At 36.2% G+C, this 23254-nt stretch overlaps 3 protein-coding genes across 3 annotated transcripts; 2 read left to right on the forward strand and 1 right to left on the reverse strand.

The window, feature by feature from the left end:
- Window positions 1–3666: 3666 nt before the first annotated feature.
- Window positions 3667–5300, forward strand: LOC117904214. Its single transcript, XM_034816723.1, has 4 exons — window positions 3667–3959; window positions 4030–4651; window positions 4708–4836; window positions 5034–5300. The coding sequence occupies exons 1-4, from the start codon at window positions 3667–3669 to the stop codon at window positions 5298–5300; spliced, it is 1311 nt and encodes a 436-aa protein (XP_034672614.1).
- A 7910-nt stretch (window positions 5301–13210) lies between these two features.
- LOC117904830 (nuclear transcription factor Y subunit C-1-like) lies at window positions 13211–17518 on the forward strand. Its single transcript, XM_034817601.1, is given in 4 exon segments — window positions 13211–13642; window positions 13645–13957; window positions 16711–16756; window positions 17225–17518. Coding segments are annotated over 3 exon segments (633 nt in total). The 5' UTR covers window positions 13211–13326; the 3' UTR covers window positions 16715–16756; window positions 17225–17518.
- A 4106-nt stretch (window positions 17519–21624) lies between these two features.
- Window positions 21625–22678, reverse strand: LOC117904350. The gene has a single exon (XM_034816928.1). It carries the CDS (start codon window positions 22418–22420, stop codon window positions 21728–21730), a length of 693 nt encoding a protein of 230 aa, XP_034672819.1. The 5' UTR covers window positions 22421–22678; the 3' UTR covers window positions 21625–21727.
- Window positions 22679–23254: the final 576 nt, after the last annotated feature.

Raw genomic sequence — 23254 nt, forward strand, 5'->3', positions numbered from 1 at the left:
TGGTAGGATATAGAAGAATGAAGCGGGAACAATTAGTATTAAACCCTGTATAACAGAATGCTCAGCAAAATGCTATATTTTCTAGCCATAAGAACATAAGCATATGCAACGCTCATATGGTGGAGTAAAATGACATACTTCAAATAGCAATTAGCACATAAAGGTTGTCCCAAGAAACATGAAAAAAAGGGTAGAAATTTATAGAGTCCCTAAATGCAAAGAGCATTCAATCAGTAAAGTTATTGGAAATACGATATAAATTTGTGGTAGGACATATAGAAGAATGAAGCGGGAACAATTAGTATTAAACCCTGTACAACAGAATGCTCAGCAAAATGCTATATTTTATAGTCACAAATTGTCACCATTGTCATAAGAACATAAACATCTGCAACGCTCATATGGTGGAGTAAAATGACGTATTTCAAATAGCAATTAGCACATAAAGGTTATCCTAAGAAATATGGAAAAAAGGGTAGAAATTTATAGAGTCCCTAAATGCAAAAAGCATTTAGTCAGTAAAGTTATTGGAAATACGATATAAATTTATAGTAGGACATATAGAAGAATGAAGCAGGAACAATTAGTATTAAACCCTGTAAAACAGAATGCTTAGCAAAATGCTATATTTTCTAGTCACAAATTGTCATCACTATCATAAGAACATAAGTGTATGCAACGCTCATATGGTGAAGTAAAATGACGTACTTCAAATAGCAATTAGCACATAAAGGCTGTCCTAAGAAACATGGAAAAAGAGGTAGAAATTTATAGTCCCTAAATGCAAAGAGCATTCAGTCATTAAAGTTATTGGAAATACGATATAAATTTATGGTAGGACATATAGAAGAATGTAAAAAAAAAATACTCATTTTGCGCCTTTATAGAGTCCCTAAATGCAAAGAGCATTCAGTCAGTAAAGTTATTGGAAATATGATATAAATTTATGGTAGGACATATAGAAGAATGAAGCGGAAACAATTAGTATTAAACCCTATTCAACATAATGCTCATCAAAATGCTATATTTTCTAGTCACAAATTGTCACCATTGTCATAAGAACATAAGCGTATGTGATTGGAGCCAAAATATGTGCTCTAATGGCACATATTCGATATGATTTGTGCACCAAAGGACATTCAAATCACCCAACTTGACCTAAATCAATGCTAAGGCCCTAGCCATGAGTTTAATCTATACTTTGGAGATTTATCTCAGGTTCAAGGGAAGAAAATTGTGCAAATTGAATGACTTTAGATTTTGAAAGATCAAGAAGGGCTAAATGAGGAAATAAGTGAGTCAAGACTCATTGAAGTAAGGAAAGGCAAAACAATGATATCATGAGGTTGGAGGATGATAAATGAGCATTATGGAGTAAGAAAGAAGGCAAGAAAGCATGGGAAATGAGGCATAAAGCAAGATTGAGCTGCATGGAAATTTAGAACTCAAAAATCTGATGACATTATATACTCTGACTTTGAGGACAAATTTGGAGCACTTTCTGGAGTCCATTATATACATACTATATATCGTTTCGAAGCTCGGGAAGTCAAGAGTCCAACGCTTCAAACGGTTTGCAAATCGGAGCTGAAATGAAGAAGTTATGGCCATTTGAAGACAACTACACCAAGCTGGAGGGTCATTTCGAAATGATTTCGAAATTCAACTTATGATTTCGAAATTCAACTTTGAATTCGAAATCCACTTCGAAATGACACCAATTTCGAATTCACCCACTGCCACTTTGATGTTCCACCTCTCCACTTCGAAATGACACCAATTTCGAATTCACCCACTGCCACTTTGATGTTCCGCCTCCTCTACCTCGGGAATTGCATCTAAAGCACTCCATCCGCCCTAGGTGGACCCCACACGACTAGAATCACCATTTTATTATTTTTTAATCATTTTTAGGAATTTATTTGTAATAAGTGGCCAATGAGAGTGTGCCACATGTTAGGTAATTGAGGATATTATATAAACTCTCTCAATTCTAGGTTTTAGGGATCTTGGATTTTTTTCTGGAGAGTTTGACATTGAAGGTGGAAGAAGACGAGAACTTTGGTTTGTTTTCTTTTCTTCTCTATTGAATATATTGTTTTTAGTTTCTTTTGATTCAAATTATGGATTTTTACCCTATTATGGATTGTGAATGTGACATCACCCCCATGAGAGGCTAAGAGCCAACTTGGGGCTTGAAGCATGAAAACCTAAGGGCTAGGAAATCTATAGGACAATGGGTAAATTTCTATAACAATGAGATTAATTATTGGTTGGATGACAATTTATTATTATTTTTATCCTATCCTTGTGAGTTCGTTTAGGGAATAATACGGTAGGTTATTACTCGATACTAGTGATTCTTGGTAATTCTTGATCATTGTTTTCTCGTCTTCCACCGTTATTTGCCCCTAAACAAAGCTATAAGGAGTAGGAAGGGTTAAAAAGCCAAATCTTAAATGATAATCAATCTCATTATTTGATGGTTTTAGGAATTTTTAAAAAGGAAAAATTAGGTTTCGGATGCAATTTTGAGTTATAGAACCAACTTGATCGCGAGTGGCCAAGGATCCCAAAAACCTAAGATCATATTACTTAAAATACCCTTGTTTTCTATAATTTCTATACCCTAGGTTGGATTGTGGAAAACCCCAAACTTGAATCAATTGAATTTAAAATCAATATTCATTTTCTTTATTAATTGAATTTCTTTTACTTGTTTCACATTATTCACATATTGTTTTTCACTTAAGGATTTAAACAAAAACAATTCATTTATTCTAGTATTGACAATTTCATAAGCCAGTCCTTGAGAACGATACCCGGAATACTACAAAAGCCGTAGTGACTCTTTCTCTAGTTTTTCTTGACCAGAGTTACTACGTAAAAAGGCAAAGTATTTTGGTACAATAGAGAAATTTTCGGTCAAGAAAATGGCGCCGTTGCCGGGGACTGGCAATCGTCATAACTAGGATATAGTGAATTACTTTGTTTTAGTTCTTTTATTTTTTTTTTCTTTATACATATTTTTCTTCTATTTTATGCTTGGTTGGGAAAGAGATCTTTCAGGTAGACTTCAAAGAACGATTGAGGAATCTCGACCAAATATGGAGGACACTGAAGAATTCAACAGTAATAACAACAGGCCACGACCACCTGTGCAGGGCCAAAGAACTATGAGAGAGCTTCTAAATCCTCCTAGGTTGAGCACACCATCATGTTTTATGCTACCTCAAAATCATGATCATGTTACCATTCGGCCTCAAGTGGTGTCTCAACTACCCATTTTTAGGGGACAGAAAATGAAAATCCATACTCTCACATCAAGGAATTTGAGGACATCGTTTCAATTTTCCGAGAAGCCAACACTCCTTTGGAGATCTTTCGCATGAAGTTATTCCCCTTGTCATTGAAGGATAAAGCTAAGACTTGGTTAAATAGTCTTAGACCCTATAGTATCAGAAATTGGGGTGATCTACAATCAGTGTTTTTGCAGAAATTCTTTCCAACACATAGAACCAGTGCATTGAAAAAGGAGATCTCGAATTTCAAGGCTGTGGAGGATGAGAAATTTTTTGCATGTTGGGAAAGATTCAGGGAGATTGTTGCAGCATGCCCCCATCACGGATTTGACAATGGATGCTAGTTTCGTATTTCTATGAAGGCATGGCACCACCAATGAAACAACTTCTCGAGACTATGTGTGGAGGAGATTTCATGAATAAAAACCCCGATGAAGCATTTCAATTCCTTGATTATGTTGCTGAGGTATCTAGAAGTTGGGATGAACCAATCGTCAAGGAACCATCTAGAGATAGAACAATGAACAGAGCAAGAGCTAGTGGAGTGTATACCTTACCAGAGGGTTTAGATGTCCAAGCAAAGTTAGCAACCGTTATGAGAAGGTTGGATGATTTGGAATCCAAGGGAGTTCAAGAGGTACAAATAGTCAATGAGGGGTAACTCAACTGTGCTTGATATGTAAGTCTACGGAACATGGTGTGCAATCTTGTCCCACTCTACCTGCAGTGCAAGATATGTTTACGAGCAAGCCAATGCCTTAGGGACATACAAGCAATATTCTAGCAACTCTCCATATTCCAACACTTATAATCCGGGTTGGAGGAATCATCCAAATCTATCATGGAGGGGAGGTAACAATGGCCAGTTTCAACAGCAAGGAAACCGATTTCAGGGTAATCAGACTAATGGGCAGCAAGGCTTTCAACCACAAGGTATGCCATCTCAGAATTTTCAACAGCAACATCAAACCTCATCATCTAACTCAAGCCTGGAAGACATGATGAGAGAGTTTATACAGAAGCAAGACAAGCGTAATGAAGATCAAAGTAGGATAAATGCTCAAACATCTCAAGAACTAGTGGATATTCGAACCACTTTGAGCCAACTTGCTGTAAGTTTATCTCAAGAGAAAGGAAAATTCCCAGCTCAACCACAGAAAAATCCGAGAGGAGTAAATGAAGTTTCTAAAGTGCAAAAGGAAGATTGCAATGCAGTTATCACACTCAGAAATGGGAAAGAATATGAAGGGCCCAAGTTACCTGTAAGTGAAGATATTCCTGCTAGAGATGAACCAACTGTGGAGAAAAATGTTAGAAATGAGAAAGCGTCTGAAAATGAGGAAGTCATTGTGAGCAAAATAAAATGAGTGTTTCCAATCATTTGCCTTTCCCTTCAGCTATGCAGAGACACAAAGTGGGGGATAAGACTTTAGAGATTTTGGAAGTTTTGAAGCAAGTGAAGATCAACATTCCACTCCTTGATATGATCAAGCAAGTTCCTGCTTATGCAAAGTTCCTCAAAGACTTATGCACTGTGAAGAGAAGGATTAAATTAAGCAAGAAAGCATTCCTTACGAGCAAGTCAGTGCCATCATTGAGAATAAGGCAATGGTAAAGTACAAAGATCCAGGTTGTCCTACCATCTCAGTTCAGATTGGAGATTCATTCGTGGAAAAGGCTTTGTTAGATTTGGGAGCTAGTGTGAATTTGCTTCCATATTCAATCTATAAGCAATTGGGATTGGGAGAGCTTAAGGCTACTACCATTACACTCTCTTTAGCAGACCGTTCGATTAAAGTACCCAGAGGAGTAGTCGAAGATGTTTTGGTGCAAGTTGAAAAGTTCTACTACCCAGTGGACTTTGTGGTGTTAGATACAGAACCATTGAAAAAGGGTATGAATTCTGTTCCAATTATTCTTGGAAGACCTTTCCTTGCTACAGCCAATGCTCTCATTAACTGTCGAAATGGATTGATGCATTATCTTTTGGGAACATGACAGTGGAAATGAATGTCTTCAATTTATGCAAGCAACCAATGGACCATGATGATGTGGAAAATGAGGAAGCATGCCTTATAGAGGCCTTGGTGCAAGAACACACAGAAAAGTTAATGGAAGAAAATATAGATGAATTTTTCTCTACAATCGTTAAGGAAGAATGTGTTCAAGTTGCTACAGAATGGAAAGAAAAAGATACGATTCAATCTTTAAACAGTGTTGAGCATGATGAAGAAAGCAAAAAGGAAGAAGTGGAGATCAGCAAACCAGAGTTAAAGCCCCTACCACATGGTTTAAAGTATGCTTATTTAGAGGCAAATGAAGAAAACCTGTGTAATTTCAGCTACATTAACTGAAGAGCAAGAAATTAAACTTTTGAAGGTGCTTAAAGAGAATAAAGGAGCGATTGGTTGGTCCATTTCAGATTTGAAAGGGATAAATCCCTTGATTTGCACCATCATATTTATTTGGAAGAGAATGCAAAACCAGTAAGGCAGCCACAAAGAAGGCTAAATCCCCTTATGCAAGATGTAGTCAGAAATGAGGTATTGAAGCTTTTAGATGCAGTATTATTTATCCTATCTCTGACAGTAGTTGGGTGAGCCCCACTCAAGTAGTACCTAAGAAAAGCGGGATAACTGTGATGAAGAATGATGAAGGAGAGCTCATTCCTACAAGGTTGACTACAGGTTGGCGAGTATGCATTGATTTTAGGAAGTTGAATGCAGTCACCAAGAAAGATCATTTTCCATTACCTTTCTTAGATCAGGTTTTGGAGAGGGTAGCTGGTCATGACTATTATTGTTCTTGGATGGCTATTCAGGCTATTTTCAAATTGCCATTGCATTGGAGGATCAGGAGAAAACCACATTCACATGCCCATTTGGTACCTATGCTATAGGCGCATGCCTTTTGGTCTTTGTAATGCACCGGCCACATTTCAAAGGTGTATGCTTAGTATTTTCAGTGACATGATAGAAAGAATCATGGAAGTTTTCATGGATGATCTGACTGTTTATGGGAAGACCTTTGATGATTGTCTCTTAAATTTGAAAAAGTTTTGAAAAGGTGCATTGAGAAGGATTTGGTCCTAAATTGGAGAATGTCACTTCATGGCACCTCAGGGGTAGTACTTGGTCATATCATCTCTAAAGAGGGCATTCAGTTAGATCCAGCAAAAATTGAGCTCATCTCAAAGCTACCTTCGCCTACTACTGTTAAAGAGGTGAGACAATTTTTGGGACATGCAGGTTTTTATAGAAGGTTCATACAAGACTTCTCAAAAATCGCTCACCTCTTTGTGCTTTACTACTTAAGGATGCAGAATTCGTAATGGACTAAAGCATGCAAAAGCTTTCAAGAGGCTAAAGTCACTCCTCACTACTGCACCAATTGTGAGATCTCCAAATTGGTCTCTCCCATTTGAGTTGATGTGTGATGCTAGTGACTATGCAGTGGGAGCCGTACTAGGTCAAAGGAGGATGGAAAACCATATGTGGTGTACTATGCTAGTAAAACCCTCAATGATGCTCAGAAGAACTACACAACTACTGAAAAGGAGCTCCTTGCAGTGGTGTTCGCACTGATAAATTCAGAACTACCTTTTGGAACTTCAATAGTGATTTTTACTGATCATTCGGCCTTGAAATATCTACTCAACAAAAAGGATGCCAAAGCAAGACTATCAGATGGATCCTTCTCCTTCAAGAATTTAACATTCAAATCAAGGATAAGCAAGGGGTAGAGAATGTGGTTGCTGATCATCTTTCCCGAGTTAAAGTAGAGTCACATTTCGAGGAAAGCACAAATTAATGATGAGTTTCCTGATGATGCACTTTGTGCAGTGGAGAAGTTGCCTTGGTTCGCAAATATAGTCAATTACTTGGCAACCGGAGAACTTCCATCAGAATGGAACATGGAAACAAAGAAGTATTTTCTTTCGCGGGCAAAACACTATGCTTGGGATGATCCATATTTGTATAAGTTTTGCCCGGATCAAATTATGCGGAGATGTGTTCCAGAGGATGAACAACAAGACATATTGCGAATGTGCCATGAAGGAGCTTGTGGAGGTCATTTTGCTTCAAGGAAGACTTCAGCAAAAATTCTACAGAGTGGATTCTATTGGCCAACTATGTTCAAGATTGTAACACTCATTGCAAAAGTTGTCCACAATGTCAACAACTGGGGAAAATCAACACAAGGTATCAAATGCCTCAAAATCATATTTGTGTTGTTGAGGTCTTTGATTGTTGGGGCCTGGACTTTATGGGACCATTCCCTCCTTCTTTTGGCAATCTCTATATTTGGTGGGAGTGGATTATGTCTCTAAATGGTAAAGCGGTGGGCATGTAAGAGCAATGATCACAAAGTGGTGCTCAAATTTTTAAAGGAGAATATTTTCTCTAGGTTTGGCATTCCGAGAGCAATCATTAGTGATGGAGGTTCACACTTTTGTAACAAGCCTTTTCCACTCTTTTGCAGAAATATGGAGTGAGGCATAAAGTGTCCACCCCATATCACCTCAAACGAATGGCAAGCTGAGGCTAGCAAATCGGGAAATTAAGAGAATCCTCACCAAAGTAGTCAATACTACAAGAAAGATTGGTCTACCAAGTTGAGTGATGCACTTTGGGGCATATAGGACACCTATAAGACTGTCCTTGGCATGTCACCGTACCGAATTGTTTATGGTAAAGCATGTCATTTGCCTGTAGAACTCGAACATCGTGGCATATTGGGCTATAAGAAGATGAACTTTGATTCGGATCAAGCTGGAGCTAAAAGGAAATATGATCTGAATGAACTTGAGGCATATCGAAATGAGAGTTTATGAATGCCTACGAAATGCAAGGGAAAAACACAAATTCTACCCATGACAAGCTTATTTTACCGAAGGGAGTTCAAGCAAGTTGAAAAGGTGTTGTTGTACGACTCCAAGCTTCACATTTTTCCAGGAAAGCTTAGGTCAAGGTGGAATGGCCCTTATGTGGTAAAGGAAGTCTTCCCTTATGGCAACCGTGACCATTCAAATCCGAGACAGGTATGAATTCAAAGTTAATGGTCAGCGCCTAAAGCATTTCATTGAAGATTTGAGACACAAGAGGAGAATCTCCATTTTCTTGATGGGATGTTCAAAAGGGTTGAAGCATTTTTGAAAATCCAGTAGGTAAAACTTTTATTTTGTTTTATTTTATTTTATTTTCTTTATTTAGTTTTGCATTTTCAATTAGTCATTAGCAATATGTTAGCATTTTTTATTTTATTTTACTTTTATTTTTAGTTGTTTTTAACTTACTAATGAGTCTATGAGTTGTAGCAACTTAGCTTGCAAACATCCGAGTGATATAGGTAAATGCGAACTTCAAGGGAGTGAAAGGTAAGCCTCACATGTGTTCAAGGTGACAAAGCTCCTACAGTTTATATGAAGTCCTCATAACAAACTTTTCACTTGATGATCTTCAGGTAATATCTTCCTTTTTCCTTTCTTTTGACTCATTATTCTACACATTGGGGACAATGTGTAATTTAGGTTGAGGGGGAAAGGCTCATTAGCCTATTAGCCCTAATTTTTTTCAAAAGTTTGCATGTCATCTTTGGTTAGCTAATGAGATTCTTGATTTGCCTTGGTAACTCATGGTTTATTTGGCATGAGAATGCTTTAAGTAGTATTATTTCTTTAGAATTTGAGAAAAAAAAAATGCAGTTAGAGCAAGAGTATTAGTTCACTTACCTTATCTTTATATACCTTTAAGTGCAAAAATAGTTAGGTTGAATTCTTGGAATACCTTCAATTTTCTTTGATGGTTATTTTCTATTTAAGACTCAAAGCACACACAAAGCACGTGTACCCTTATGGTATCTTGATTAAGATAATTTCTTTAGCTTAAAAAGAATTGTTCTTAAGCAATAAAATGAGGAAATGGAAAAAAAAAAAAATTGAAAATGACTGATTTAAGCTTGAGCAATTATCTGAGGGGTAATGGCCTTGTGTCTTCAACCCTGGTGCCCAAACCAACTGGTTAGGAGTCATCGGTATCTTGCTCGTTACATAAGCTAAACTCAGTTTAAAAAAAAAAAAAAAAAAAAAAAAAAAAAAAAAAAAAAGATAAATGAAAATGAAAAAAAAATGTTTGGGAATTCGACCTTGTTCTACCTTGAGCTAGGGTGATACCTGAGGGTAAGTGGCCTATAAAGGTCCTCAATACTGGTACCTTGGGTGAAAACTCGGGAGTTGCCGTGGATCCCTATTAAGCCATATAGAAGGAGATTTCCTAAACTAAGAAAGAAAAATCAAAATAAATTTCCTCCTCTTTAACTTAAAGAATGAAGAAATTTGAGTTTAAGAAAAGTCTTGAGAAAATACTATGAGGGGACACCAAAATTAAGCACATGAGGTTTAGGTGGAAAGAACCAATCAAGGGAAAATCAAGAGACACTAAGAGGAATGCTAAACATGGATGCACATTTATGTATCGAAGATAAGGTGGGAAAACTAAGAAATTGCATATCTTGCATCATCTTGCTCATTCTAGGAAATTGTCTTCTTGGGTATCTTGTGTGTGAAACATGTTATGTTGAGTTAATATGGTTTCATGAATCTCATACATATTTTTCATTCTTCTTATTCTTTTCATTTGCTAGGACTAGCAAAGTTTAGGTTGAGGGGGATGATTGGAGCCAAATATGTGCTCTAATGGCACATATTCGATATGATTTGTGCACCAAGGACATTCAAATCACCCAACTTGACCTAAATCAATGCTAAGGCCCTAGCCATGAGTTTAATCTATACTTTGGAGATTTATCTCAGGTTCAAGGGAAGAAATTGTGCAAATTGAATGACTTTAGATTTTGAAAGATCAAGAAGGGCTAATGAGGAAATAAGTGAGTCAAGACCTCATTGAACGTAAGGAAAGGCAAAACAATGATATCATGAGGTTGGAGGATGATAAATGAGCATTATGGAGTAGAAAGAAGGCAAAAAGCATGGGAAATGAGGCATAAAGCAAGATTGAGCTGCATGGAAATTTAGAACTCAAAAATCTGATGACATTATATACTCTGACTTTGAGGACAAATTTGGAGCACTTTCTGGAGTCCATTATATACATACTATATATCGTTTCGAAGCTCGGGAAGTCAAGAGTCCAACGCTTCAAACGGTTTGCAAATCGGAGCTGAAATGAAGAAGTTATGGCCATTTGAAGACAACTACACCAAGCTGGAGGGTCATTTCGAAATGATTTCGAAATTCAACTTATGATTTCGAAATTCAACTTGTGAATTCGAAATCCACTTCGAAATGACACCAATTTCGAATTCACCCACTGCCACTTTGATGTTCCACCTCCTCCACTTCGAAATGACACCAATTTCGAATTCACCACTGCCACTTTGATGTTCCGCCTCCTCTACCTCGGGAATTGCATCTAAAGCACTCCATCCGCCCTAGGTGGACCCCACACGACTAGGAATCACCATTTTATTATTTTTTAATCATTTTTAGGAATTTATTTTGTAATAAGTGGCCAATGAGAGTGTGCCACATGTTAGGTAATTAAGGATATTATATAAACTCTCTCATTCTAGGTTTTAGGGATCTTGGATTTTTTCTGGAGAGTTTGACATTGAAGGTGGAAGAAGACGAGAACTTTGGTTTGTTTTCTTTTTCTTCTCTATTGAATATATTGTTTTTAGTTTCTTTTGATTCAAATTATGGATTTTTACCCTATTATGGATTGTGAATGTGACATCACCCCCATGAGAGGCTAAGAGCCACTTGGGGCTTGAAGCATGAAAACCTAAGGGCTAGGAAATCTATAGGGACAATGGGTAAATTTCTATAACAATGAGATTAATTATTGGTTGGATGACAATTTATTATTATTTTTATCCTATCCTTGTGAGTTCGTTTAGGGAATAATACGGTAGGTTATTACTCGATACTAGTGATTCTTGGTAATTCTTGATCATTTTTTTCCTCGTCTTACCAGCCGTTATTTGCCCCTAAACAAAGCTATAAGGAGTAGGAGGGATTAAAAAGCCAAATCTTAAATTGATAATCAATCTCATTATTTGATGGTTTTAGGAATCTGTTTTAAAAAGGAAAAATTAGGTTTCGGATGCAATTTTGAGTTATAGAACCAACTTGATCGCGAGTGGCCAAGGATCCAAAAACCTAAGATCATATTACTTAAAATACCCTTGTTTTCTATAATTTCTATACCCTAGGTTGGATTGTGGAAAACCCCAAACTTGAATCAATTGAATTTAAAATCAATATTCATTTTCTTTATTAATTGAATTTCTTTTACTTGGTTTCACAGTATTCACATATTGTTTTTCACTTAAGGATTTAAACAAAAACAATTCATTTATTCTAGTATTGACAATTTCATAAGCCAGTCCTTGAGAACGATACCTGGAATACTACAAAAGCCGTAGTGACTCTTTCTCTAGTTTTTCTTGACCAGAGTTACTACGTAAAAAGGCAAAGTATTTTGGTACAATAGAGAAATTTCGGTCAGTATGCAACGCTCATATGGTGGAGTAAAATGACGTAGTTCAAATAGCAATTAGCACATAAAGGTTATCCTAAGAAACATGGAAAAATGGGTAGAAATTTATAGAGTCCCTAAATGCAAAGAGCATTCAGTCAATAAGGTTATTAAAAATATGATATAAATTTATGGTAGGACATATAGAAGAATGTAAAAAAAAAAAAAATACTTATTTTGCGCCTTTAGAGTCCCTAAATGCAAAAAGTTTTCAGTCACTAAAGTTATTGGAAATACGATATAAATTTATGGTAGGACATATAGAAGAATTAAGTGGGAACAATTAGTATTAAACCCTGTACAACAGAATGCTTAGCAAAATGCTATATTTTCTAATCACAAATTGCCATCATTGTCATAAGAACATAAGTGTATGCAATGCTCATATGGTGGAGTAAAATGACGGAGTAAAATGACGTACTTCAAATAGCAATTAGCACAACCTCCTTTCCTTCAATGGGCAAAGGGAAAAAAAATACTCAAGTAATTCAACTTAAGTTTCTATGAAAGCAAATAAGAAAACAACTCAAACCAAAAAAGAAAAAGTGAAAAAGAATTCACTAAGTGAAAGAATATAAACCCTTTTTGGTACCTTTGCACTATGCCCACATCTAAACCTAAAATAATAATAATAATAATTCTTTTTTTACCCATATTTAAAAATAAATAAAATTGATCACAAAAAATATCTAAATAAAATACCCACTTTACATAAGTACATAAAATCAATTAAAAAAAACGAAAAAAATACACTAAGAAAAAAAACCAAACAAAATAATAAAATAAGTAAAATAACATAAACCCTTTTCATTTATTGGTAATTTCACAACATTCCCACCTCTAAAGCTTAATTTAAAAATAAAAAAATCCATCCAAATAACCCACGTTTAAAAGTTAAAACCACAAAAAGTCAACAAGAATCCGTCACAACAAAAATATCCCCATCAGCGTAAAATGCTCATACAAAAATCAATAAAGTAAACAAAAGGGCTTAGACCCTTTTCTTCTTTTGTCAAATTCACAGTATCCTCATCTGTAAACTTAACAAAAGAAAGTCCTTTTAAATAACACACTTCTAAAAATACATAAAATCAATAAAAATCAATCCAATATAAATATATAATATTCATTTAAAATAAAATTAAAAATAAATAATTAAAAATACGTAAACTCTTTTTAAAATTTTGTTAACTCTACAGTATCCTCACAGAACATTAATTTCTTTGCGGCTATCGTTTAGATTTTTTTGTTCCACATTCAAAAAAGAAAAAATTATCCATCACACCCAATAGTGAAAGTGAAAAAAAAAAAGGGAGAGGTTGTACTAATCATAAGTTCATAACCAAAGAATCTATACAAGGGTGTGTGCCTTATCCTCTCTCTCTCTCTCTCAGAGACCCAAAAACAAAAAAAAAATCCCAAAACAAGCAGAGACACCCTCCTCCCTCGAATCAAATTACAAAGAAATGGAGAACAACCAGCAGGCCCAATCCTCCCCATACCCACCACAGCAACCCTTTCACCATCTTCTGCAGCAGCAACAGCAGCAGCTTCAGATGTTTTGGTCCTACCAACGCCAAGAGATCGAGCAGGTGAACGACTTCAAGAACCACCAACTGCCTCTGGCCCGCATCAAGAAGATTATGAAGGCGGATGAGGATGTGCGGATGATCTCGGCGGAGGCCCCAATCCTCTTCGCCAAGGCCTGCGAGCTCTTCATTCTGGAGCTGACGATAAGGTCGTGGTTGCACGCGGAGGAGAACAAGAGGAGGACACTGCAGAAGATGATATCGCCGCGGCGATTACTAGGACGGATATATTTGATTTTTTGGTGGATATTGTGCCGAGGGATGAGATCAAGGACGAGGGGGGCTTGGGGATGGTAGGGTCGACGGCCAGTGGGGTGCCGTACTATTATCCGCCGATGGGGCAGCCCGCGCCGGGAGTAATGATGGGAAGGCCGGCGGTTCCGGGGGTGGATCCGGGGGTGTACGTGCAGCCGCCGTCGCAGGCATGGCAGTCGGTGTGGCAGACGGCAGAGGATGGGTCGTACGGGAGCGGAGGGAGCAGTGGACAGGGGAATCTTGATGGCCAAGGGTATGTATAATAGTGGGTTGGTTTTGAGATTTTTTTGAAATGGGGGTGTTTGTTTTATCGTTTTGGAGGGTTTTCTTGGTTTTGCAGATCTGGGTTTTTGAGGGTTTGTGATAATTGGGTGATTTTTTTTTTTCGCTGGGTTTTGGATTTGTGCATTGTTGTGAATGATTCTTGATTGTTGGGGGCTTCTGAAATTATACCTTCTTTTTTTCAACATGTTTGTTAGAATTTTATATTATCAGTGTTCACTTATGAGGGCCTTTTCTGGTGTTAAGACCGATTGATTCTTAAATTCGGAATTTCTAGCCAAATTCAAAGTTCATGACTGCAATCCTAGCACTGTTCTGTTCATAACAAATTGTACAGACATGTTCTTGTCTTGATTTTGGATTGTAATGCTTGTTGCTAGTAAGTTCATCAACTAATTGGTAGACATGGGATAATGTGGAATGGAGATTGATGGGTCCTCATAAATGTCACAAGTATGATTCAGAAAACTTACAGGAATTGCATATTGGGAGCAGTTTGGTGAATGCTGGTCAGAGTGGTGCTAGGTGTTGAAGACGCATTGCCTCGATGTTTCTTGTCAATATATTCAAGTACTTGATTAATTTAACGTCCTCATAAGCACTTTTTTTGGAAGATCCCTTTGTGCTTTGTTGTATTTGAAGTATATGAAGAGCAAGGTGTTGTATCAGTAATTGGTTGGTCCCTTATTCTAATAGATAGGGTTCCAAATCTTTATGCATATGCATGCCTTCTTGTTGTGGATCAACCTAGAGTGGAACTTAGACTTTTAAGTTCAGTCCTCCTTTCAAACTAGTTAACAATTAGGACTTTTTTCACTTACATTTTGCAAATTCTCACCATGAATTTGTGGATGCAAAAAGGTAGAGATTGGAAAGTTTTCATTTGATCTGAAGGAAATGCACAAATCCTGATGGGTATGCCATATGTCCAGTCCAGGCACAAATACATTAGGACAGGTTGATGGTTGTAGGAATGGGGTTCTATCTTTTAGATTTTTGTTGTCTTTAGTGGAGTTGAGGCTTTAGGACTTTTTTGACAAATTTAGACTTTGATAGGTTTGAGGGTTGAAGCAATCTGACTAGCGAGTGAGGAACTGCCAATGTTTGGAGGCACAGTGTTGGACTTGGGTTAGAAATCCCAATTTGATGACTCAGATATCTAAGGTTGAGTATCCTTAAGCAGCCTAACCCTAACCAAACCCAATCAAACACGCCTCTATATTGCTTGTATTGCTATTGTATGTGGTATAATTGTTCTTTTTATCCTTAACCATGCATATCTTTTGATTGGTTTTTGGGATTCTTGTAACCTCAGGATTTTCAACAAATTGAATTTGAACATTTAGATGAAAGGATGCAGGTTGGTGGTTGCAATCAACTGTCTCCTTCAGTCGGTGTTTCATTGTCATGCCTATGATAACAGTACATCCGTGCCCACTTTCTATCAATCATCAGTTAGAAGTCATTAGTTGGGCAACCATTGTGGGGTTCTTGGCATGATAGTGTATTTCTTGAGGTGGCATCAATGGAGGTGTATTTCATTAGTTAGAAGTTAGAGGTGGCATCAATTGAGGACATGATGATCATAAGCGTGGGGTTCTTGCCCCCACCCCCCATAATAGTCTATTTGTTTGGTGAGGAAGGATTTGACCTGAGGCCAGGTGATGAAAAGGGGGTGGAAGTTAGGCAACCAGTGTTATTGTGCAAGAACAATAGTGAATGAGCCAGCCATGTCCTGATACACTATGGTAAAACTCACCATAACAGTTATGGTGAGTTTTGTTCTTCATATTTTACCTCTCATGGGTTCTTACTCAACAAGTGAATGAAGTTTTATTTGGTTGGTATGAGAATTTGATGAGGAAGAACTGAACAAAGGTTGGACAATAATCCTGTATGGTAAGATGTGATTCAAGAACTTTTGGCGAGTTAAAGCTCTCTGATCAATTTTTAGAAGTCTTTTCTGTATTCTCTTTTTCTTTGGTTTAAAAGTTGTGGGGAGTCAATATTTTAACCTTGTTACTCTTTAGTCAATGTTTGGGACCTTGTTAGTAATTTGTTGGTGCTTTAGTTTTATTTGTGCCTTTCAGTACCCTTTATATACTCTCTGTGTACTTGAGAACAGTCTCCTCTTTATTAGGTTCTTTTTAAGAAATTTTAGTTCACCTATTAAAAGGAGAAACCCACCCAACCATTTTCCTAAAAAAGTCCTGTTGAACCCCTCAAACTGCCTAAGTTCCCACTCTTTGACCTGTGTGGGTTTAATTGAATTCCACTAACTAGATGGTGCATATATTCTTCTTCAGATTTCCCTCACAAGTCTCTCTTGAGCTTTTCCAGTCGCTTACCTGGAATCTAAAAATGGACTCAAAATACATAGACAAGTTAGCCAAAATGCTCCCAGCCTCCTTTGAAACGTTTCACCATTGAATCCAGCACAGCTGTGATCTTTAAGAAGGCCTCCATTTGTAGGCTCAGGTAGTTAGTAGGCATAGACCCTGCCCCACAATTCAAGTTGGTAAGCAACTTCAAATTATTGGAATTAAGCCTTTGTTGAGTTCGGTGGCCTTGGAACACCCTATTAAACTATTAATTGACCATTTGGGCTGTGACAACATAGATACCAAATTTGCAGGTAGAGTTACACAACTAGAATCCTTGTATTTTAATTCATATCTTATGTGAGGATCCTCCTTAAATTTTAAAAAAATTTAATATTTGCAGGTGATGTTGTTTTCGTCTCTCTGTTGTACCAGAATTGCAAGCACCTGTAAGAATATTGACATTCTAAGGTTGAAAAACAACTTCAACTTTACCCTTGTATTTGATTTGATATTTTCTCTATAAAATGAATTTTGAGTGATGAAAATTCAGGGACTCTGTTTCTAGATATAATGAATTGCTTTCATTTACAACATTTTCAATAATTGACCCGTCAGGGTAGCCCAGTTGGTCAGGACGAACATTGGGAAGTGTGGTTCCATTAAGTGACACATGGTCCTGGGTTCGAATCTTGCCACAGATTATACCCTGAATTTACCCGGTGCTGGTTGTTGTGGGGCGGTCAGCACCCCAAGGTTTGGATCCCCATGGAGAGTCCTAAGGGCTTAGTCATGGAAGGTTCCTCGGTTATCAAACAAACAAAAAAAAAAACAATTACAGTAACTGGCTTAGGTAGTTGGTAGGAGTCTAAACTCTGAGAGAGCCTTAACACAAGTTTGCTTAATGTTTTCTGCAGTTAAGCAAACGCCCATTGTGGATGTTGTGGTGCTTCCCGGCATGATGGAAACTATCGAGCTCGTGGACAGAACTTGGATTTTCCTTGGCTATGAATTGCTCTGTTATTATTTGTGAAAACTGGTTGGTTTTTAATGTAATGGCTTCAATTAGAAACTTGTTAAAAACCGTGATTTGGACCAGTGCAGTGATATGACTCAACTAATCCTATGTGCAGTTCTAAATGTAAGGTCCATGTTTTTCATTTTAACTGAATGATTCTAGTTATCTGAATATATTCTCATATTACTTGTCACATATTTCTCTACTCTTTTTAAGTTCATGTATCCTCTCTCTTAGATATGATATGCCCACATGTAGATTAGGTGTCTAGATCTTCATTTTTATTCTCTTAGTTGCCATTCCTCTTTAAGCTTTTCTCAATGGTGATGGGGCTTGTCATCTCAAGTAGTTGTAGGTGGATTGTCTATGGTGACTGGACATTTGGCTTGTTCATCAAGGGCTTGTTTGGTAGCTGTTCTTGAAAATGGAAAACAGTTTTCAGATTTAAAAAACATTTTTAGTAGACTTCTAATAGAAAATAGTTTTTTAAAGATTTTTAAGGAAAGAAGATTGTTTTTCATATTTCATTTTGTAACTAGAAGGCCTTTTTGTTTTTTTTTGTTTTTTTTTTGCCGAAAGCAAAAACAATTGAGAACTGTTATCCAATTTTTTGAGTTTTGTTTTCGAAAATAATTGCCAAAGGAGCCCGAATTTTCTTCATCAATTGTTGATTCTACTTGTGAGAAACTGAAGACTTTCCGATGGTCTGCAATAGCAGTTTCAGACATGGACGCACTTCTTTTGGGCCCACGAGACAGCGGTGGACTGAGGACATGGGCCTGGCGTGTGTTTTAGGCCAGACTTATGTGGACCTTGGCCTTCTGGACGAGGCTGGCCATGCCCACCCAATGTCGGCCCAAATGTGCTGTGGGTTGGATCAGTAGCTCTCATCAGGGATGTGGGCCTCATGGGATTGTCTCTTGCGCAGAGACAATTAGGTTGGGCCGGAAACAAAGAAAAGGATAAAAAAAACTAAGGATAAGGATTTTATCATATTCGATTTTTAAAATGAAAGCATAAAAATAAAATGAACTAAAAACAGATACATTTTTAAATTGTTTAATATTTAAATAAAATAGAAAAAAATAATTTGAAAAAACATTAAAATATATTTTACTAATTTTAAAGCTATTCTTCATCACATTTTCTCTCAAGGAAAATGAAAATTTGAACAGAATGGAGTGATTCCCACTGGAGGGGGCATCCCCCTAAGGCTCTTTAATGAGGGTGGGGGTGGGAGGGGGACAATGCATTATATAAGTGTTGGTACCCCCCAATTAAATTCAATGACTAAAGTCCAAACATTCATGGGCAAACAAAAGCAAAGGAGAAGCAAGAGAAAAACAAAGAGTAGAGTCTCATCTCCATGCATTTATTGGATTCTGATCAAAACCCTCCAAAATAATATCTCTGGATAAGGTTTTTCAATGCCCCATTTTTCTTTTGGATTTTTGTTTAGAATGGTTTGAGGCCTTGAGGGGTTGCAAATCAATGATGCCCCAATTGACTCAGTTGCATTCAATCAAAGGGAATTTCAAAAGTTTCCTCCATTCATGCTAAATAATAATAATAATAATAATAATAATATTTCCTCACTTCCATTATTCCATAAAATAAATAAATAAATGAAAGAGATATAGGTTGGGCCTTAAATGGAGGACAGGGTGGCGTCCCGTTTGGTTGTTAAGAATTTAAATCATGGGATTCCCCATCTGTGAAAATTCATGAATGAAGGAGTACTTTTTGTATTCAATGAAACTTAATGATTAATGCCATTACTCGTTACTGTTTTTGTAACTCAGTCTCCAACTGCCTGCCTCTTCTTCATTAAGATGTACTTACTCGGACCTTCATCTTGATAATTGATATGGGCAGGTACCAATTCTGTCATTCTATTTATCTACACCCTTCAATTTATACTTCACTATCTATGTTATCTTAAAATATTTTTTAACTTTAAATTTATTTTTCATTTTTCTTTGTTTTTTTCTATTTTTCTTTATATTTTCTTTTCTTAACATTTTTCTTCTTATTTTTCAAATGGAAATCATGGGATAAAAGAATTTATATTTTAAAACAACTCAATATTACAAGCATTACTTCTTTGAAAATAACAAATGATGAGAAGAAAAGCGAAGATATTTAATAAAATTTTAAATTAACGATGATTAGGTGTATTTAACTGATAAAATTAATCCTATTTGAAAATTGTAACTTTCATTTTAACTTTAATTTCTCTCTAAAAATTCCAAAACAAAAATATATTCTGCATATTAAATTGAATATATATATATATATATATGGGATTTGTTTGACAACTATTTTTTAGAATAATTTTCTATTATCTAAAATATAAAAAAAAACAATTTTGATAATCAAAAACCATTTTTTAATTGGGTGTTCTTAGAAAATATATTTTTTAATTATTTTATATGATTTTTACTTATTGTTTTAAAGACTATTTTAGAAAATTGTTATATAAGTGCATACAATGATTAAAAATAAGGTATTGGAGATTATAATTATTTTTAAAACCTATTCAAAAATATTAAAAATAGATTAAAAACATTTTAAGTTCTCAAACAAATTTTTGTTCCATAAAACATTAAAAGACAAATTTCAAAAACCATTTCCAAATACTATTTTAAAAAACAATTATCCAACATGGCCTCGACCTCTACTACAACAGCCAATGGCTATTACCATGTTTGCAATTGTCTCAAAATAAAAGATAGATTTTGCTTGGGTGACAAATTGCCATCTAACTATCATTGAATGAAAGACTTTTCATCACTTTTAATGAAATAATTCTTATTATTTTCTATTAGGAAATTGCAAATATAGGCAAATGGGCCACTCAAAAAGTCCTTTTCATTGATTAATTTTTACTATTATCCTTTAAAAAATTGCAAATATAGGCAAATGGACCACTCAAAATGTCCTTTTAATCAATTAATTGTTACTACTATCCCTTTGGAAATTACAAATATAGGCAAATGGGTGGCTCAAAATGTCGTTTTTAATCAATTAATTCTCACTACCATCCCTAAGGAAATTGCAAATATAGGCAAATGGGCCACCCAAAATGTCCTTGGAAAAGTTTACTGCAACTTCACATTCTTGACAGCCTTTACCCACAAAAAACTATTGCTTCCAAAGTAAAAAGACAAATGCCATTTTTTCCAATGCCTCCTAAGATTTAACTCTAAACTCGAAGGTACAATGACATGATATTAAAGTGTCTTGTAGTTGGGTACAATCCTCTAGGATTTCAATTGGTGTCACCCACAATCTTAAAACTCATCACGTTTTGACCAAACCTAAGTTTGACTCATGGGTGTAAGAAGCAAGACCCTAAATATGTAATTAATGACTACATCAAATCTAAATTATGTTTTCTTTTTATTCTCAAGTATTGATATTACACCTTAAATTTCTATATTTGATAGTAAGATTGTGGTAACATTTTTGAACCCTTAAATTAGATTGTGAAATTTGAATTAATTTTATTATATTTCTCTCATGATGTCAAAAATTGAGTTGTCCGTCTGATCAGCTTATAAAGGTCAAACTTCATTGACGTAAGGATCACATTAATCGCTGAACCACATCAAATATCGGGTTTTTTGGCTTATCCTCCTTATAAATGTTATTCATTTATTTATAATATAATTTTTTTAAAATATATTCTTCACATCTTAATTGCTTTTTAAAACATTTTACAAAAAGCATATTCATTCTTAAAAATACTCTATTCTTAAAAAATTGTTTTCATTGAAAATTTATAAAAAGTATATTTAAGTTAAAAACCAATTTAAACAAGGACCTATTTGATGTCATATTCTAAATAGTTATCAAAATACAAATTTTCAAAACTTAAAAACACTTTTAGAGTGTTTTCAAAAACAAAATCTTTTTAAAAACTCAAATATGAAAAATAACATACATTACTCCAAAGGTAATCAAGTGTTTTGATTATCTAATTGCCATCCAAGCAGGCAATAATTTTTTCCATAAAGATAACATACATTTGTCCAAATATAACAAAAAAAAAAGCATGGAATATACCATATATTAAGCATTGAATAAAAAAATGTTAGTGGTAGTGGGTCAGCATAAGGCGCCCCATAATGAGAAATCATTAGCCCACATTTTGCCACCATTTTCAACCAATCTCCATTGTTTTTGCCCTAGAGCGAAGGGCAATTGGCCTATGTTAAAGAAAATTGAGAAGACGGAGAAAAGAAAATGCCCTTGTGGATTTTCCCGAGAAACAATAGGAAAATATATATTATATTATATTCTTATATTAATATTCATATTCCAGAGGGATTATGGAATGTGCTGCTACTAATACAACTGTTTTTCTTCATTTTTCTTTTTCTTCTTTTTTTTTTTTCTTCTAAATATTCGGACTCCAAAGGCTCCACAAACGCGAGTTTAATAAACCCACCACGTCCGGCAGGACTTTTCTGGCCAAACCCTTGTGGTGGCTCGCCGGAGCTGATGCGGACACCACCTCCATCTCCAACCCTCCATTCAACTCAGCGCCGTCGCAGTCCAGGTCATTTTCGCCGGGGTCTTCAGCATCAGGCCCCAGAACGACGTCGTTTAGGCGGTTCGGTTCGGTTCGGTTCTCCTCCGTTAAGTCGGCCGATCTTTCGGCGTCGCGGCGATCCACGAGCTTATCTCGCTTTCTTCCTCTGCCATTCTTTTTGAAGAACTCGGTGGTGGTCAGCTGGTCCTCGAACGCTTCAATGGCGTGGTGAATGAGCTCACGGTCCGGCGAGGAGTCCCACCTGAACCAGAAGCTGGTGTAGCAGTCGAAGCACCCACATTCGAAAAGAGGAAGCTTCTGAACATTGTGGGGTGTCTTGCACTTCTTCTTATGCCGCTCGATAATGGAAGATGGATTAGCGGTGGTGATGGACCTGGTTATCATATAAGCCAAGACTTCACGATCGTCGACTGAGAGAGCTGAAGCCAGAGCTAGAATAGTAGCCGGAAGAAGCTTGAATACAGAAATGGCATCTTTATATGAAGAAGAAGACGACGAGGAAGATGGGTAGACTTTACCTTTTCTCTTGATCTTCATACCCGCTTTGATCCCAAAGCCTTAAAACCTAAACTGAACCCTCCCTCCCAGCGTCTCACCCAAAGTTTTATACTTTATTCCGGGCCACTTGTGGGGATTGGTTTCTTTTAACGCCTCGAGTCCCGCGAGGGGAAAATGTGTTTGCAGAAATGAGAGCTTTGGAGAGTTTCCAGAGGTAGAGAGAGAGAGAACTCAGAAAAACAGAAAAGAGAGATGGCAGATAAGCAAAGGACTGTAGAGGCAGATGGGTACGCCTTGTGATGAATCTTTTCCTTTTCTTTTCAATTTTTTCTTGGTCTTTTGCAGGTGGGGCCCGTCCCAAATTGTTTCTTTGAATTCCAGGCTTTTGTGGGGTCTGCCTTGGTCTTAGTCTTAGCAGTGTGTTTTCTTATGGTTTTGGAATATAGGGTTGAGTCACGGTTAAATTGGTTGGCAGATGTACATCTTTTATGGCTTTTGAGTTTTGAGGCATGTGATTACATATAGATTTTTGGGAAGGTAAAGTTTATATGGTCATGGTTGTTTTGGGATAGGGTTGTTAACAATAATACCACCTCCCAGCAGAAATTCAAAAAGAAAAAAAAAAAACAAAAAAGTTAAAGATGTTTAACCCCATTTCTACTTACAAAATCAAAATCAAAAGTTAAAGATATATCCAAACTCGAGATTTTATTAATCAAAATAAAAAAGAAGGTGCAAAGTGTAATATGCATGACCGATTCGAACTTTTTATTATACGATAGTTTTAAAAATAGTTTTTAAAAACAAATATCAGAAAATATGACTGAGCTTATGTTTTCTTTTCATTTTAAAAAACGGGTGACAATAATTTTT

Source organism: Vitis riparia, chromosome 17, assembly GCF_004353265.1.
Source record: "Vitis riparia cultivar Riparia Gloire de Montpellier isolate 1030 chromosome 17, EGFV_Vit.rip_1.0, whole genome shotgun sequence".
NCBI classification, from domain to species: Eukaryota; Viridiplantae; Streptophyta; class Magnoliopsida; order Vitales; family Vitaceae; genus Vitis; species Vitis riparia.

Coding starts and splice junctions, on each gene's coding strand:
- LOC117904214 (XM_034816723.1), top strand. CDS start 3,667: ATGGCACCACCAATGAAACAACTTCTCGAGACTATGTGTGGAGGAGAT. Junction 3,960..4,029: donor GTACAAATAGTCAATGAGGG/GTAACTCAACTG, acceptor CTCTACCTGCAG/TGCAAGATATGTTTACGAGC. Junction 4,652..4,707: donor CTGAAAATGAGGAAGTCATT/GTGAGCAAAATA, acceptor TCAGCTATGCAG/AGACACAAAGTGGGGGATAA.
- LOC117904350 (XM_034816928.1), bottom strand. CDS start 22,420: ATGAAGATCAAGAGAAAAGGTAAAGTCTACCCATCTTCCTCGTCGTCT.